At 33.1% G+C, this 20,228-nt stretch overlaps 1 protein-coding gene across 2 annotated transcripts in view; it reads right to left on the bottom strand.

Annotated features, from left to right (window-relative positions):
- The window catches only part of RNEE/G (RNAse E/G-like protein), a 367,518-nt gene that overhangs the window by 33,085 nt on the left and 314,205 nt on the right, over window positions 1-20,228 (bottom strand). For both annotated transcript variants that reach the window (XM_089788092.1, XM_089788093.1), the window contains exons 10-11: window positions 6,041-6,153; window positions 2,977-3,096 (exon numbers count right to left, since the gene is read on the bottom strand). In XM_089788092.1, the coding sequence (XP_089644218.1) occupies window positions 2,977-3,096; window positions 6,041-6,153 (233 nt within the window). The remainder of the gene's footprint in view (window positions 1-2,976; window positions 3,097-6,040; window positions 6,154-20,228) is intronic.

Genomic DNA, 20,228 nt, shown 5'->3' on the forward strand with positions numbered 1-20,228 from the left:
GTAAGTCCTTTAAACGGAGCCAAAACACACCATTGGTTGTTGGAAAGCCAATAAACCCACAACTGAGACCCTCAAATCCCACTATCAGCTCTCAAGGGTCGCGATGGTGAACTAACTAAGCCAATTGTAGGAGCCTGCTGAAAATGGGGACATTACATTATATATGCAAGAGAGTTCTACAAAATTTGGGTAAGCATAATTGCAATTTGTTGCACAAGTTTGAAAGAAAGGTGAATATAAGAAGCAATTTAGTTTGAAGCTATGAATGGAAGCAATTGTGGTGACACAAATTGGAAGTTGTGACTATAATTTGTGTTGCTATCTTTATTTCATGCTAATCTAGTGTGCATTTGAAGCGAAGTGGTTAGGAAAAACAATTTGTTTATTAGAAGTTGTGACTATAGTTTGTATTGTTGTCTTATATTCAATCATATTATTAGAATTAAGTTACTTTCATGTTTGTGAATTGGAACAACTTATAGGCTTAGAGTTCAAAAATCATCCACTTCTAGAAGTTTGTGTGCCCCAATAGTAGTGATTTACTTTCATAGAATAGAAGAAATAGACATAGATCTAACTCAGTACATGAGTTGACGTAAATTTCTTGGTATCATTGTTTCTAATTTTAAGATAGAAGTGTAGTTAAGAGATCCATCTTGCCCATTACCCGCTCTACAAGTAAGTGGATTCTTTCTAGAAACAAGAGGAATGAATATCAGGAACACCCTTTAAAAGTATCTCTAAACTTCTTGCTTGCTTTGAGTTGATCCAAGGAATAGTGAGAAGGGGAATCCCTCCCTTTAAGGTAGGAGAGACTTTGTCTCACATGTTGTGGCTGGAAAACTTGTTTTGTAATAGAAGGTATGCAAACTGTCAGTTGCAAAATATCTACCCAACAATATTAGATCAGCAAACAAGGCCCAAAGCCTACAAAAAATGCCAAAAAACAATAGACATAGCAGTACAACCATCAATAGATTCAAGCACAAAAAGAAAATTGATTGTGTTGATTCTAAAATGCAAATGGGTGAGTGGACAAGTTATTCAAGGTTTTAGGGTTTAATAATTTACATTGGGACCTTATGTACCATAACCTCATCTGTCCTCAATTTATTTTCAATTATTTCAATAAAAAAAATTAAGCTGAAAAAAATGCAGTCTTTGGCCTGCAAATGCTCTGAGACAGATCCTCAGAAACCCCAGGGACAAAGGACATCATCTATCCTCCCCTTATTCCATGAATACCACACGGTGATTGGATTCCCATATAACCTATACTTTGCCTCTAATAAAAGATACTTTCTCCCTCTTATAAGAAACTTCAGCCTATAAATATGTTTTTGCTCTTATTCCCAACAATTTTCTTGTCGAAGTGCCCATATAGCATTTGGATTCACAAGTGTGATCCATCCTTGGGCATTCTAGTGTCCAAACCTTTTCCATTTAGTTAAATTCTTCGACTTATCTAGAACTATTTTCTTATTCCTATTCTATTTCAAAAAATGATGTTTATTTGTGTGTATTCAATTAAAAATTTGATGTTTATTTATGTGTAGCAATCTACAAGAGTTATAGGAACATTGTAGTCACCCTTAGCAATCACTAATAACAGTCATTGAGGACTGAAGTACACAGCAGACATTGAAGAAATAACCTTTCATTTATATTTGTGAGAGTAGACATAGGAAAAGTAGTTTGTATTTTAGAATAGACAAGGTTCTAAAACAAAGCTTTGAGAATTTGCAAATTTTGTTGATTATTTTATAGATAATACACTTGACAAGAGCAAAGAACTGGGAGCTCGTGAATTATAGCAACAAAATTCCACATCTTTAGAAATAATTCTCAATTTAGATAAGATTGACCATCCTGAGACTTTCTCTCAAACGACACAAAATCAATGATATGAACTCAAAATTCCATTTTATTTAGCTGTCTATTTTGTTTCAAAACATCCCTTTTCCTAGCAACAGTATCTCATGGAACAGCCCGGAATCTTTATCTTTAGACATTCAAACATGAGTTTCTTACATATTGAAAGCATAAAATAGCATATATCAGTTTATGTTTCATTTAATGTTAATTGTCAAAGGGGAACATTAAGATGTTCCTTAACTCTATGAAAGACAATGTGTTATGTAGATATGGACAAGGATTGTGGCATAACTTTTGTTGATATAAACACTTCTAGACTGTGTTTTCATCATAACACAAGGGCGAGAGGAAGCTTCCACATGACTTCTAAGCTGTACATGATTTTTTGTGTTTTTTACTAAGTTTTGTGGACATGGATACTGCTAATGATACATATACCATATCAGATACGGATACAGCCATTTTGAAGACCCCCATGTGGATACAGATGGATACAACATTCATAAAAAACCAATATACATACACTTAACACGAATTTGTAAGCCTTTAGAAGAGGCTTTCATTACATTTAAAGAAAAAAAGACAATTAATTGCAACATACAAAAGTATAAGTTGTTTTAACGATTTACAATATGTAGAGTTGCATTGGAAGATAACCTGAAAGAAACGGGTCACTGAAATAGAAAAGTATTTCATTTGTCTTCCTCAATTGGTGTAGATTTTGTTTATACAAAAGAAAATTGTTAAATTTGCATGATTGGAGCTTTTTTAAATTAAGTTTAGAAAGATTTACATCAGAGTTTAAAAAAATCAAATCACAAAGTAGTCAGCACAGTTGGAAAATCAAGGTTTTTTACTGGATATGGTATCCAACATGTATCCCTGCTGTATTGTATCCATACCTAATATGGGTATGGACATGCTCCCACGAGATTTGGCTACTTTGGTTTTTCACTTGATATTTAGAATATTAATTTTAACCACTGTGTAGTATTTTGTTTAAAATAGCATCTACCTAGAAAATGCTACCCAACACATCTTTGGAATAATGCATGCCCAATGAATCCCCCCAATAAAGAATTGACAAGTTATATATCTCACCATAAGATGTCGAATTGCACGCTCTATCTTTGAAAATATTGTATCAAGTGCTTCAACTCTCCCATTTGCATTGCAATAAGAGCATGGCTCACTAAACATATATGTTAAACTTGGGCGAACCTGCAATAATATCCACACAATGAGAAGTTGCATATAAATATGATTTCAGTCAATGCATCCCCAATTTAATTCAAAGTAAAAATGTGTTTCAAACCTTAAATTTGGAGATATAATGAATTTTCAACTCTGTTTTTTGTCCTACATGGGACAAGTTTTGAAATTATTCAACCTCGTTCACAATCGTTTATTCTATTAGAGACAAGAAAAACAGCAATCGAGGATGTTGGAGCAATTCTACTGTGGCTAAATTCATCACTGATACACGGAACCATGCAAGCTTTCGAACAATTTCACACTCAAAAATGTGGTAGTATCAGAAATCCACAACACCTATAGAACATACATATTTTCTCAGAATTCACCATTGGGTCAAGCTTGGTACCTTTTATGAGGGCCTTGGAATATTTTCAAAATTTGTCATGTATTTTTAAATTTGCTAAGGACATTAAGGGAAAACATGCAAGATTTTGGACCTACTTCACCACTGTTCATTCTGAGCAAGATATAGAAGTGTTGTTTTTATCAAAGAATAACCCAAATCTAAAAGTAAACCTGATTATGGTTATAGTTGAAAAATATATCAAACCATCTCATTTTTTGTGCCTTTTCTCATCTTTTAGCTGCAAAGCCACTAGCTTGTGTTTCGACAGAAAATGCACCAAGGGCACATGGTAATCCAGAAATCATTCTGTTGGCATCCATAATCAGATAGGAAGGAGAATTCCTTGTTAGATATCCCCATGTTTCCTATGAAGAGAAATATTAGCCGGTCCCTCAGATTGAATGTTCATAGAATACTTATTTACACATAGGAACCAGACTGACAACCCTTGAAAGCATTTTGTCACTATTCCCCACAATCACATATCTTAAATTTGCAAAAGCATTCTAGCATTTAAGTAGCCTAAGTTTATAAACAATATCACAAGTTATGCAACAGTCATAAGCATAGAAGCAAGAAACAACTGAAGATGGCAGAGCTGTAAGGAAAGATCCAGGACATGACTGTTACAGGTCTGTGACAAAAGAAATCTGATTAAGAAAAAAGTGCAGATTGAAATAAGTTGTAGAAGATCAGGTGTCAACAGAGGATATACAGTTTTATTGTGCTGGAATAAAAGCTCTTTGATTCTGCTCCAAAACAGAGTATTCTCTGTTCTAAAACAGAGTGCACTTATTATTCATATTTAATCAATGTCTGTTCTTTTTTCTTTTAATAATTAATTGATTGTGTAGGCTTCTGTTTGGAATTCTACATTACAAATGTCACTGTACCAAAGAAGAGAAATACTTTGTTTGAGATTTCTATGGCCCATAAAACATACTTGCCAAAATAAGAAACACAAGTTAGAGCTAATTTTATCCTCAAGTACCTATCTGAATTTTTATGCGTCCTTAACTAGGTGATAGGTCACAATGGCTCAGAACATGACAACCTAAAAAATGTGTAAGCATAGAAGCAACAAACATTTGAGAATGGCAATTAGAATTTTCTCCATCTACAACTATACACACAAATGTCAACGTACGGAAAAAGGCAAAGACTTAGTTCAAAATTTCTATGGCCCATACAAGGTACTCGCCAAGATAAGAAACACCACAATTAAGAGCTAATTTCATCCTCAAGTACCTATCTGAATTTTAACGCGTCCTTAACTAGATGACAGTTTCTCATACAAATAGAGTTACTGAAGCTGAATGTGTCAGTTGAATCATATTGAAACCAAAAGAAGTAATGCACACCTGAGCTAAGAAACTATGGAATAGAGTTCTCACTAGATATCTTATTAAAAGCAAGAATTTCCAATATAGGATGAACCTTGCAAGAAAAAATATTTAATGGAAGAGACTAGGAGATGCCAAGTGTTGAGTGAATACATTTTCAAAGGGGACTAAATGATGTTCCTCAATGTGTGCATATATGTGTGGATGGGTGAGGGAGCTTACATGGTGAATATATAAGCTTTTGTCTTACTCAATTAGAAGTTTCGTTTCTAGCTTTTAGTAGCCATCTTTGTTATGGATTTTAGGTAATAACACCTCAATTGAACTATTAATAGAGATAAGATACTCATTTTCCATTATCATTTATGTGAATTCATATTTCAATTTAGCATTGTATAGGTTCTCTCCTAAACTGATATTCCTCTCTTCTTATGTTGTAAAGCAATTTTGAAGTTCGGCCCTTGAATTTGACATATATTCCTGTCTCCTACTTTTGAAAATTGGTTGTACCAGTACTGGTACCAGTCTCCAAGTACTCCCATCTCTTGGTAACCTTGATAAATACCAATGATTATGCATATGTCATAAACACACATCACCACCATTAGGCAGCTCTTCGAGAATCATTACAACAAATTTATGCACGAAGTGTTAATCTTCAGAATATGAGAAGTAAACTAAAGGAAAGCTTTGAATTGTGTATGATCAGTTCATTAAAACCCTAGTCTTGTTCTACACTTTTTATGGTTTACAAATATATCAAATAGAGTTATCATGTACGGCCAATATAAAATAGCAATTGAAGAATCCTCAAAAGAGAAATTCCATATTTGCAATCATAAAAGATGTAAATGACTAGCACTACACAACATTTTATTTTAAGGAGCCTCCCAGAATACTTTAAAAACGTGAGAGAAAACAATGTAATTCAAGACAATAATCAGTGTGTGCCACGTCAAGCATATAAATTATAATTTGCCTATGTAAGTGCATGTCAGTATATTTTCTGTTGAACGTACTCATTTAAATTAAACTAAATATCCTTAGAAACAATTTTAGAGAGCAGGAGCGAAAACAGATAAAATCCAAAATATCTTCTTACAATAACCTTTGATGAAAATAATTACTACACTATCAAACCCAAAAACCACTGCATTAATCTTCTTACAAGTTAAGACTGAGCATATATCACATCTTCAAGAAAATATGAGAAACATACCCGCTTCCTTGAAATTTCCATTAACCCTAAATCTGACAACTCAGAAAAATTTGGGCGAGATCGATCGCGCTGTGCAGCTTTCTTAATTTCTTCATACACCATTCTTTTATGTTCTGCTAAGGTAAGAAATCAGTTACTACAGAATCTTCTTCTTGCCTTCAATCAGGTATCTATCAGAGGTCTAGAATGTACTATAGGAAATATGATTTCTTCAAAGAATTCACAACTTACACTTACTCATAGTATTTCAAACTAATACTGACTCAAATGAAAATGAAAACTGCATTAACAACATACTAATATGTGCACCTTGTTTTAATCCTTCTAAAATTATACAGACTCTCAAATGAGAAATTTCTACATGCATCTTTACAAATAAAAGTTATAAAGTAGGAATCAACTACAGCTACCACGATTATATTTGAAGGATACATACATCTCTAAACAAAATCCACCATTTAACCATCAAAATACATATACTTTATAGCGTAAATGAAGTAAATTTTCCTATAGGAACAATACAAGCAGAACCCATTGTTTTCCATGTTTTAAGAGTCATCTATCACCTGGACTCAAGTTAAAAGGTAACAGTGATTCAGAAATAATAGGTAGAACCAGCTTTCCCTTTTTTCATCCTATTTGGTAATATGCTTATCGAGAATTTGATATATCCTTTTAACTAATAATAAATCTAATCAAAATGGTGAGGTGCTTCGCACCCCTACACAAGTACATATACCAGCATACAAGATACCAGATCTGAACATAGTACTCATTGATACAGCACAGAATTTGTCTACCCATATCCATATCTTGACCCATATCTGGTTAAAACCAAACATATGTAAATATGATACTGCTCACAAATATTTCACACCACTAGAATTTGTATACAAAACACATAGCATGATAAGCAGGAATCATTTTCTAATTTGTATAGGCCTCTTTTAGTTTTTGAATAAATGAAAGACACCCGGCTCACCCTGCCCCTCTCCATCCACTTCCCAGTATAAAGGAAGTGGAGCTAATTAAGTGATACTTTATTGTGTTAAGGATAGACTCTCGTGGTTTACAAAGTATTGCAGGGGACAAGTTAGATGTAGGCATAGGTAAGAAGGAGAGAATGTCTAGCTATGATTCTAAATGACCAATGCCTTAGCAATCATTCACTCCCACCCAATATGTTTACAGTCTATATAGATTTTTATGTATTTTTCTCAATAAACCGCTGAAGCGAGCAAATTTATTTTATAGTCTATATATTAAATTGCTATATAATTTTAAATAAATTACATTGTTTATATTAAGATTGATAGCTTCAGTCAGATAAACATGAATGATAATTATCAGTAGAATGATATATGATTCTATGCATGTATGTATATTAAGATACATTGAGTGTATTGATATACATACATACATAATTAGATACTAAACCTTAAATCATTATATTGAGTATTTGTAAAGTAAATCATCATCCATGATAATCTGAGTATCGTTACTATTTAGTCCAAGTATAAATCTGTAGTTATTGATCTGCATTTAATCAATATTGAAGATTATTATCTTTTCTATTTTCTGAGTATCAATTTAATCGATATTGGACATAGACTACTGTCATCGATAATAAACAATTTGCATTGATTATATATCAGATCGTATCTGATAATACTTGTATTACCAATAACAATCAGTTAAGAAACAATATCAGTTTGTATCTTGAAACTGTGCATAAACAATGATTAGTTTGTCAGGGATAATAAAGACGTGCATATACATGTTGGCAGTGAGACATGTCTATCGATCGACATGCATCACCAAGCATATATATATATATATCAAATCAGATCGATAAATGACAAGTGCAGAAAACATAAAGTACAACTCATTTAGAGTTCACTCACTCCTTATAATTTTGTGATTCAAATTCAGATATAATTGAAGTATTATCTATATCACAAGTAGCCACATTTCTTGAGAAATATTTTTGACTCATAAGTCTGGCAGCAACCTGCAAAGAAGTATAAATAGTAAGAGCATTAATCTAGAAATAATAAAATAAATTTTTTATCTACATTCCAAATCAACATAAATCTAATCTACTGTAACATGGTATCAAAGCCTTGCTAAGGAAGATCCAGTTAGATTTGAGAGAGCAGATTATGTAGAATATCAATTTGCTCTTAATGGAGAAATCACATTCCATTCTTCATAATGACAAATGGAATCAGATTTGAAGATCGTCTAGAAGGAGTATCAAACTTTGTATCATGGAATTTCAGGTTTATGTTAATCTTGAAGGAAAATAAACTAGATTCATTTGTAAAAGAAAACATACCTCAACCAGAGAATGATCCTGAGAAAACTCAATGGATTAAGAACAATGAAAAGGCCATTAAAATGATTGTGGATGTAGTTAGGAACCATATGTTAAGGTTGTAGCTTCTGTCAGATTGATTTTATCACGAGATACCTTGTTGATGGTAAATCATCTTTAAGATAAATATCTTATATATATAATATATATTATATATTATACATTAGATATTATTATTATTATATAATAATATAATAATATATTTCATATATGGTTAATATATTAATATTACATATATGCTTAAAGATGAGTTATACATTTAATTATTTATTAACTAATGATGATCAACTATAGAGACATGTCTCCTCTCATATTTAGGAGTCTTCAAATCTGCATTTGGAAGACGTCAATCAAATTGGCAATGTTAGTACATTTGCAGAAAACAATCCATGTTACTTGATATGGTATCAGAGCCAAACTACAGATGTAAAGGAGGTTAAGAGATCTAAGAAATATATAAATTGATTCGAAAGATTGCTTCAGTCAAATGTCTTCACATGTAATATGTTGATTGAAGGGTGCAGACTGAGGAGTCAGAAATTAGAATGAAACCAAATCTAGAAGGAGATGGTTGACATAAAAAAGAAAAAGAAAAAATAACTTCTGCCATGAGGAGACCAAGATCCTCAGTAGTTGACATGGATAGAAATGACATTAGAGATAGTATTTTCTGCTTTGTCAGAAACACAATTAGGTGCCTGTGCGACTACACATCCACTTGTAACATTCACATGCACATGATTAAGGCATTGCTAAATGAAATTTCATTCAAGCGTTGCTACAGGAATAGACATGGGGGGAGTAGTATGGATCTAACAGGGCATGCAAAGGATTTCTCATGATCTGAATAACATATCAGACATTAGGACATGCCCATACATTTGCAACCAATCCAAGAAAAACAACATGAAAAAATGCATATAAACAAATCAGAATTCAACGAAACCTAATGATATGGCAAAGGCAGTAAACGCCAACATTTTAAGGAGGAAATATATGATTATATGAAGGCAACATAGATTGTGTAATCTATTTTGATCATCATCAATGGGATGGAAAGGGTTCGGTTCTTTTGTTAGAAGTTTGTATTCTACTAATTCTACCATTTTTTCATGCTTTAACTAATCCTATACAGTCAACTCTACAAATTCAATTGACTCTCAAATTGTGTTTAAATGTAATGGTTAAAAGTGTCAAAATCAAGGTAGAGTGGAGTTAAAGATTAAAATATGTACATAATCGACGTTGAAAATCTCACGAGAGAGGATGGATTACAATAATGTAACTAGGCCTACATGCACAGTCAGTCTTCCATAGTACAAGACATCTGGCCCACTCAATCCTGTCATAAATCACACACATAAATTAGATGTTGCTATAGACAAAGAAGGGACAAGTGAGCAAATTAGGAATGAAGGCACCTGTTGAATTAAGGGATGCGAAGCAGGGTTGGAATGATATTTGCTACTACTAATTTGCTACTCAAAAATGATTGTTATCATCCAATGAAGTATGGTGTGGAAGCCAAAATGCATCGAAAGGGGATAGGAGATTCGACAGATCAAAGAGTCACATATTCCCTGCAGACCGAGCAGTGAGCGGTGACTAGAAATAAGACATTTACTGCATCCTTTGACTTGCGATCATTAGATATGATAGTGTAGGGTCACGTTAGCAATCGCAGGCTGCCACTAAGGCTTAGGTAAGAGAAGTACATACTTTCCTTATTCATTAATTTTGATTAGTAAGGTATATTTTAAGAAATGGTAATGACTATATTATGGGATAATTAAATAAGGTGAAGTAAATATTTGATAAATTATTAAATTATGTTTTAATCATCTTGAATACAAAGAATTCAAATATATGTTAATAAGTAAAGAGACTAGGTGTGTAAGAGGGTAGGGTTTATCCCTAAGGAAAGAAGGGCATTTACTCCACTCTTGGGCTTAGGCTTATCGAGCCATGGAACCCCACCTCCATGTCCATTTACTTGAATGTAGTATAGCATCTAGACATGGTGAGGGATGGAAAGCACGCATTGGAAGTTAGGAGACAGGTCTTGAGAACTAGGGACCCACCTCCGATCAAGTATAAAAGATGATACTTGGTAGGGTTATATTCTATTGAGTATATTCACGTTTTTATATATTTCATATAAGTTTTGAATTATCATTCTCCTCTTAGTTAGTATGGCTATTATTTATATGTATATGAATTAGGATTGATATATAAAATAAAACAAATTCATTTCACATAGTATTAGGAGATAATGAAAAGTTATATGGAAAGTAACAAAAAATAATGAGAGAGTATTATTATTATATCCTCAATATTACTTTTGTGGTCAACTTTTTATTTGGAATTCTATATATACGAGTTTTATACCTTGATATTTACCTCCAAGAATGTTCAAGCAGGAAGAGGGAGATTGAGATTCAGAGAGACACTAACATTTTAGGCAACCTTGAAAGAGAGGGAGCAGCGAGAGGATATGATCCAGTCAATCTTCGGTGATCTCAATCATATTAATTCAGAGGGAGTAACCCATGTTGTGATGGAATCTTCAATGATTGATAAATTGTAACAGTCAAGAGGATTGTAATTCGTCCAACTATATGATCCTAATGGGCCTACCCCTTGTGTACATCATATGAAAGTGGTGACCTCAATTGAACCATCTAGAATAAATGATAAACAATGTTCTATTCTCACTTGAACCATCCTTAAAAGGAAGATGTTCCATTCATGTGGAGATAAGTATTTGTTGTCTTTGAGTATTGCATTGATCTACTCATTGTATTCTCTCTTATTTGTAATTTCTATACATACTATTAAGGTTATTTGCCTTGATCTTTTCCTTTATAATTGAGGATGTTCTAACAAGAAAAGAAACTTGGTACTTTACACATGCTACCAAATATTGTGCAGACTCAACCTAATGATAGTAACTCCAAAGACCCTGATGATCAAGATAAATAAATTAAGGCTCTCATCCTTAATGATTGAGATTGATAGATTCTTCTACATTAAGAGGGAGTATGACACTGCTTCAAAGGCAATGCGGGAGCTAAGATGATTGATACTCAGAGGGAGTCTAGAAATACATGTGGGTGAATGCATGATGTTGATGGGCCTACTCCTACGTATATCATGAGAGAGTGATGAGTTCAACAGGCATCCTTGGGTAAAGAGAGTTTCTAAGGAAGTAACTAGAGGACCTGACTTCCAAAGATTGATGTTCAGAGAGATAAATTTTGAGATGCAATCCTTTGTGGATAATATTTTCTCTATGAGGAGAAGTTCTAAGTGAAATTCCTTGTAATGCATTTTAATGTGAGAAAATGAGATGAAAGCCTTTGTACCACCCTTTGACTGGGTCCATGGTGGTTATTATTTCACATATGATATGTAATGAAAGGTGACAATCTTTCATTGACATATATAAACAGAAAGTAACCATTATAAGATGACAATCTTATAAATGGTAGACCTGTTATCATGGTTCTTTGGGCCGGATTTTGCTGGACACCATGATAACGAACAGTCAGAAGGTAACCATTATAAGATAACAATTTTATAGATGGTAGATCTGTTATCATGGTTCTTTGGGCCGGATTTTGCTGGACACCATGATAGCAAATAATCAGAAGGTAACCATTGTAAGGTGGCGATCTTAGAAATGGTAGACCTGTTACCATGGTTCTTTGGGCTGAATTTTGTTGGACACCATGATAACCAACTTGTTATGGTTCTTTGGGTCAGATCTTGCCAAACAACATATAGACCACACTTAAGGTGGTCTTAGAAGTTATGGAAATTGCTTTAATTGCGTGTTATGAAAGGTGAGGAATTTAGCCTCATGGTGAATTGAATATCATACTAAGATGATATCTCTTGTTATTCTTGAGAGCATAATGTGTTCTATAAATCCTCCCTAGCTAGAGAGAGTATTAAGGTTGTAGCCTCTATTGGATTGATTTTATCATGAGATACCTTGTTGTGGTAAATCATCTTTAAGATAAATATCTTATATATATAATATATATAATACATTATACATTATATATTAGACAATATATATTATATATTATACATTATATATTATTATTATTATTATATAATATAATAATATATGTCATATATGGTCAATAAATTTTTATATTACATGTATGTTTAAAAATGAGTTATAGATTTAGTTATTTATTAACTAATGATGATCAACTATAGAGACATGCCGCTTCATGAGACATGTCTCCTCTCATATTTAGGAGTCTTCAAATCTGCATTTGGAAGACATCAATCAAATTGGCAATGTTAGTACATTTGCAGAAAATGATCCATGTTACTTAACACCATATAGTTCCAATTATATCAGAATGTGACACAACATACCACATGTTCAAATCACTTGAAGATACATATGAAATAAACAATACCAACAGAACTCTTGAAAAGACAAATCTCACATTGAAAAGACAACTCCATCATATGAAGATGAATAATGGAGAAACTGTCACAACATACTTTATGAAGATTACTGAATTGAAAGACCAAGTTTCCACAATCGGTCATCGAATTAATAAGGACTTAACATTGATGGCTCGAGGTAGACTCCCATCATCATAGGAATTATTTATTCAAGTAATAAGTGCATGTTCAAAACTCCCTAGGTTCAATTGGTTAAAAATGGATTGCATTCAAGAAGAATCCAAGTTAATCACCATGGGGATCAACCAAAATACCATCAATGAAGACATTCATGTATTAAACACTAACTCCCATAAGAAAGGAAAAGGCTTCTCCAAGAAGAAAAATGATATACCTCAAATACAATGTTTTAGATGTGATTAAGCATGGACATTATGCCATAAAGTCTCCTAATAGCTGATAGGATAAAACAACAAGCCTCCTTTGCTGAAGTTGGAAAAGCTAGCATGGAAAATGATTCAAAAAACAACTTGTCTTATACTTAGCTTTAACAAGTCAAGTTTCAAACAAACTCAACACCTGGGTGATTGATAGTGGATCCCCATGCCATATTACTAGATTCAAAGAAAACCTAAATACTTTGGTAAAAAAATTCTACTTGGCTTTATCAAGTCAAGTTTCAAACAAACTCAACACCTAGGTGATTGATTCAATATTATTGGATTCAAAGAACACCTAAACACTCTGGTAAAAAAATTTGATGAGGAAGTAACTATTGGGAATGATTCTAACTACCCAGTCAAAGGGATTAGAACTTGTACGATAAATTTGAAATTAGGCATATCTCTTCAACTCACTAGAGTATTATTTGAGCAAGGAATAAAAATAAATCTAGTCTCCATTTCTGTACTTGAAGATATAGAGTATAGGATAATCTTTATGGAAGGCAAAGTTCTAGCATGGCCAAAGAACTCTACAATCAATAAAGGCTCATACTATAGGAATAAGACACTCTACAATCAATAAAGGCTCATACTATAAGAATAAGACATAGATGTCTTAACAAACTATGCACTAATCCTAATAAAGCCCTGATTCATGAGACTTCTAACTCAAATGATATTTGGCATAGAAGATTAGGGCATCTCCATTTTCGCGTCCTATCTTCGATAACAAAAATGGTGACTGGTTTTCCTAAACTATATCAAACTCATGAAGGAGCATGCAAAGGTTGTTCACTAGGAAAGAATACAAAAGAAACTTTCCAAAATAGTGTTAGCAAATCTTAAAATTTACAAGAACTAAATCATTCTAATTTATGTGGACCCATGTTTGTAAGCTCTATAGGAGGAATCTTGTACTATATAATTTTTGTAGATGATTTCTCTAGGAAAACTAGGATACATTTTCTTAAATGTAAACTCTTAGGAAATCCTTATGAGGTGCAAGGAATTCAAAGCTCTTGTAGAAAACATGTCATGGAAGAAAATCAAAACATTAAGAATAGATAATGGAAGGGAATATACTTCAGACATCTTCAAAGAATTTTGTGTGAATGTTGGGATTAAAGAGTTCACTATGCTCTATAATCCCCAACAACATAGGGTAGCTGAAAGAAAGAATAGAACCATTGTAGAAGTTGCCAGAGCCATGTTGTATGTTCAAAACATAGAAACTTCATTTTGGGTTGCAGCCTTTAGGACAACTGAATACATCCAAAATAAATGTCCCCGTTCACACCTAGACAATAGAGCCCCTAAAGCAGCATTCATTGACATCAAACATAATATAAGTCATCTAAGCATTTTTGGGTGTCCCATCTAGATTCATGTGCCTAAAAAAGAGGCCTAAATTAGAACCCTTAGGAAAGAAAGGAGTATTTTTAGGTTATAGTGAAACATCAAAAGTCTACAGGATATACATACCTAGACAAAAGTTAATTGAACTCAACAAAGATGTCATTTTTGGGGAAGAAATTGCTTTCAAGAGATCCAAGAGTTCTCATGAGCTAGAGAATCCAAATCCTCCTAAGGACATGGAAAAGGCTCATGTTCCCAAGGCTTAGAGAGAGACTTCCAAAGAGATTGAGAATGAAAATCAAACTATTCCATTAGATGAACCCATAATAATAGAAAGAGACCACTTTGGGCCAGAAAGGTGATTTAAGAAGCAAAAAAGTATGCAGCGCCAAACAGAATTTTCAAGGAGAGCAAGAGACCCCACAAATTCTCTAGTTATGTTGCCTTGATGAGTGAGATCATAAATTTAAAACCATAATGTGTTGAAGAAGCTCTCAAACATCAAGTAAAGAAAGATGTTGCTTTAGAAGAGTATCAATCCGTTATAAAAAGTGATATATGGGACATAGTACCAAGACCTAAAGCGGAATCTCTTGTATCATCAAAATGGCTCTTCAAGATCAAACATGTTGCTAATGGTAGCATTGAGAAACATAAAGGCTAGTTTGTTTCCAAAGGTTTCTCTTGGAAAAATGGAATTGATTATAAAAAGCCTTTTGCCCCTGTTGTTCAATACACTTCAATCAAAGTCGTAATTGCTATCGTAGCATCAAAGGGATGGAAGATCCATCAAATGGATGTGATGATTGCATTCCTAAATGGCATAAATGAAGAGGAAATATATTTAGAGCAGCATAAAAGTTTCGTCATACATAGTGCTGAATCATATGTTTGCAGATTAAAGATTGCTTTGTATGGACATAAACAACCCCACTAGAGCTTGGCATGAAAGGATTGATCACTACCTCGTGAGATTCAGGTTTTCCAAGAATGATGTAGACCCAAAGCTCTATTTTAAGGTAATTGTTAATCCCTATTTTATATGGGGATTACCTATTAGTCACAGGAGATGATTACATAATCTCCTAATGCAAAAGGGATTTGTCTTTAGAATTTGACATGAAGGACTTGGGAATTTTGCATTACTTCCTTGGATTAGAAATTTGATAGTAGGCAAATGTTGTCAATTTTAATCAGAGATAATATACTATTGACATTCTAAAAAGGTTTGGAATGGAGCATAGACCCATGGAAACTAATTTGCACAAATTAAAACAAGCAACAATAAGCTTAGAATTCGCAAATCCCACTCTATACAAATAGATAATTGGATCCCTGAAGTATTTGGTCAACACAAGACTAGATATATGTTATTCGGTGAATGCACTTAGCTAGTTTATGTGTGAACCAAAGGAGATACATATTGTTGCTGCATAACATATTCTAAGATATCTTCAAGGTGCAATTGGATATGGTCTTTGATACAAACATGTTGACCTAGATCTACATGGATACACTAACTCAAATAGGGGAGGAAGTGTGGGTGATAGCAATAGCACATTAGGAGGATATTTCAATTTAGGATTAACAATTATCTCATGGATTAGTAGGAAACAATCCTCAATTGCACAAAGCTCTAAAGAAGTTGAGTACATTGCAACCTCCATGGGAGTGACAGAAGCAATATGGCTTAGGAAATTGCTTGTAGGGCTATTTGGTGAGCCCTCAAATCCCATTGTTATTCATTGTGACAATCAAAGTTGCATCAAGCTTTCAGTGAATCTAGTGTTCCATGATATAGATCAAAACACATCAACATTCCTTATCACTATTTTGGAGACATGGTAGAAAGGAATGTTATTCAATTGACGTATATCAGTACAAGTGATCAAACAACAAAAATTGTCACCAAACTTCTCTCCAAGGTGAAAGTTGAACACTATCGAGATAAACTTGGTATTGTTGAAAATGTATGTTACATTTGAGATTGAGTCTCAATTATTCTTTATTTGTAGTATAGCTAATGATGTTCAATGTGTAAACTCTCTTGTTGTCATGTGCGTAACTCCATGACTTTATGGGCCCCTACAAACATTATTGAAAGGTGATGATTTTTCAATAATGAACACTCGTATTTGATTGACATTCTAAGGTGATGACTTTACAATGATCTATTTCACTATCATGATGGATATCATGTGACTTGATATCCATGGACATATCATGATAATTGAACATTTAAACATTTTGATAGATAGAATGAGACTTGATATCATTTGGTAGATCATAATGGTATTTAAGAGACAATTATCATGGACACTATATCTGTGGATATACCATGATCAAAGTTTCATATGGTAGGCATAATGAGACTTTATGTCAGTGCACACACCATACTATGGATATTTTCAGTGATGAAGAATATGATGCGACTCGATACATTTACAGTATCTCCTGATATTATAGTGAGGTGATATATCTCTCTCTCACAATAAATGGATCTATTGTGTTGAATACTTGGATAGGTTTTACCTTCTCTAGCTAAGGGGGAGTGTTAAAAGTGATAGCTTCAATCAGATAAACATGTGCGATAATCATCAATAGAATGATCTACAATTCTATGCATGTATGTATATTGGGCACATTGAGTATATTGATATATATCCATACATAATTAGATACTAAACCAGAAATCATTATATTGATTATTTGTAAAGTAAATAATCATCCATCATAATCTAATTATCATTACTATTTATTCCAACTCCATGTATAAATCTATAGTTATTGACCTACATTTAATCGATATTTAAAATTATTATCTTTGCTATTTTATGAGTATCAGTTTAATCGACATTGGACTAAATTACCATCATCACTAATAAGCAATTTGCATTGAATACATATCAGATTCATATCTGAGAATACTTGTTGCATTACCGATAACAATCAATTATAAAACAATATCAGTTTGTATCTTGAAACAATGCATAAACAATGATTACTTTGTCAGCGATAATGGAGAGGTGCATATACATGTCGGTGGAGAGACATGTTTGTAATGTCCCCATTTTTAGTAGGCTCCTGCAGTTGGCTTGGTCAATTCACCATCACGACCCTTGTGAGCTGACAATGAAATTCGAGGGTCGCAGTTGTGAGGTTATAGACTTTCTAGTTGCCTATGGTGTCTTTTGGCTCTGTTGTAAGGACATACTATTAATTGTAAGTCAAATTGTTGGTTTCAATGAGATCAGTTGAGTTAGAGGAGTTGAGTGATGCTCTTAGTTTATAATCCAAGCTTCTAGTTTGGGCTCCAAAAATCTTGGAGGAAGCATCTATTTATGGTATGTCACCCTATCAAATTCATTCACAATCTTTCATCATCATGATCACTCTGGTGTTGTCAGATTTCGATTATGATGTTTTTTCAATTATTTTCACATGGTGGGTGAATTATTATTATTATTCATCTAATTATGTTGAAGTTGTTATTTTTTTGGATATTGTATGTTGGTCACCTCACTATCATAGCTCATTGGAACCGGGTTGAAAAGTTTTAAATCATGAGCACAAGAAACAATGGCCCTGTGTTTTAGAATATTATATTATGGTGGAAAGGGTCATTTTTAGAGTCAAAAGCAATTAATAAATTATATTATAATGGCACTTTATTACATTTTAATGTTGGGTAAAGGAAGCTTCTTAAGTGGAGTTCATTTGGGAAACTTGTGTTATTTGGAGATTATAAATAATTGCCCATTTGACGAGAAGAGCATCTGATTATTTGATTATCTTATTTTGTTTGTCGTCTTTGTGACGTTTCTAAAGTCTCTGATTTTTCTGTGCCCTTGTTGAAGTACAAGGGTTTGTTCCTAAGAAGTTCATAGTAATTCATAGCTGAGGTACTGTGAACTAGTTTTATGAGAATTGTTTTTTATCTCCATTGTTGTATACACTATGATTGGGAGATACTGTAGTGTACGGAATTTGGATTTTGGTGTCTTCTCATACTGTTATTATTTGTTAATGTTATAATTCTGTCGGATAAATTATATTATATATGGAATAATTAACTTATATTAAGAGTGATATATATATATATATATATATATATATATATATATATATATATATATATATCTTGTTATAAAACTATTACAATATATTGACGATATATATTATTTGTGTTATAACTATAACTAATGTAAGTTAATATGTCAAAGGGACATGTCTCTTCAAGAGACATGCCTCTTTATTTCCTATATATATTTGTTTGTATAATAACTTGGAAAACACATAAAAGATCCATAAGTGCTATTACAAATTACAGATAGATGAATGATCCTATTTCTTTAACATGGTATCAGAGTAGGTTCTTTACCAAAGCTAAGAAATTGGAAAGAGGATCATAATAAAATTTATATTAATCTTACATTATTTTAGCTTGTTGCCTTCTCCATGTCTGTAGCAAATTGAAGATCGATAAATAAATACAATTTTGAAGATCAATAATATCTACAAGCGTGTAATCATAGAAATGATGTTGAACTGTATAATGCTCTTTCAATGTGCATTTGACGTGTGGAGGGAATGAGTAGGTTGAGAATGCACATCAATATTTGAAGGATCACAATGATTGTTCAAGCTCCATGTATGCTGTACAAAATACAAATGTTAAAATACAGCAGACTAGAGCAAAGAGACACTTCAAGAGTTGCATAGGAAAGCCTCTTTAAATAAAAATAACATTCTTGGAGTATATCTACTATCCAATAGAAACAACTCTTTGAAGAACATGGCGCTCTAAAAGTTATAGTTGCATATTAAGATGTTGACAGTCAAGAAGCGCATGGAAATGCAGTTTTGTCTATTGGAAATGCTCCTGTCTGGAAATTTAAAATAAAAATAATAAAAATTGCATGTTGCGTGAAACTCCAAAATGACATCGGTCCCTTTGTTAAGTAAAAATGAATTGGAGTTCGTGTACATTGCAGGAGTTTATATAACAAGTGCAAGATCGGCTCTCCTCTCGCATGATTTGGGATACTTCCACCCTGACCCATTCTTGACATGGTTCTTGACGTGGCTCCTTTTAGATTTGCAGAGTGGAATGGTATTATTTGTTGAGGAAATATACTGGTGGAGAAAGTGGATCCGAATGAACTGACACGTATGGAAAATGGTATGCCGTTGAGAGGAATGGTGTTTCATTGTTTTGATGTTTAGCATCTGTTAAAAGACCTTTACAACCTCCAACGAGCCCACCAACTTATATATGCTGAATAATAACATAAAGGAAGGTGCTAATGTTATTGAAAACAATTAATTAATTATTATAACCTTGACATCGGGTGAATGAGTGGATTATAGAAAATGGGAAATGATTGTAATATAATCTCAATTGCCAACGCAAAGATTGACGGTAAAATAAACGCCTGGAGACCAAGTCAAATCATACTTTGCATTTGACGGTGATAAAGGAGGGACCACCTTATTGTATGTGATTGAACCGTGCTAAATCAGGGAAAGAAAATAACATCCATACCACAACTGTGAAGGGACACAAGCATTATAATTACTC

The sequence above is a fragment of the Cupressus sempervirens genome, chromosome 6 (assembly GCF_028749045.1).
Source record: "Cupressus sempervirens isolate cs-2001-9-10 chromosome 6, ASM2874904v1, whole genome shotgun sequence".
NCBI classification, from domain to species: Eukaryota; Viridiplantae; Streptophyta; class Pinopsida; order Cupressales; family Cupressaceae; genus Cupressus; species Cupressus sempervirens.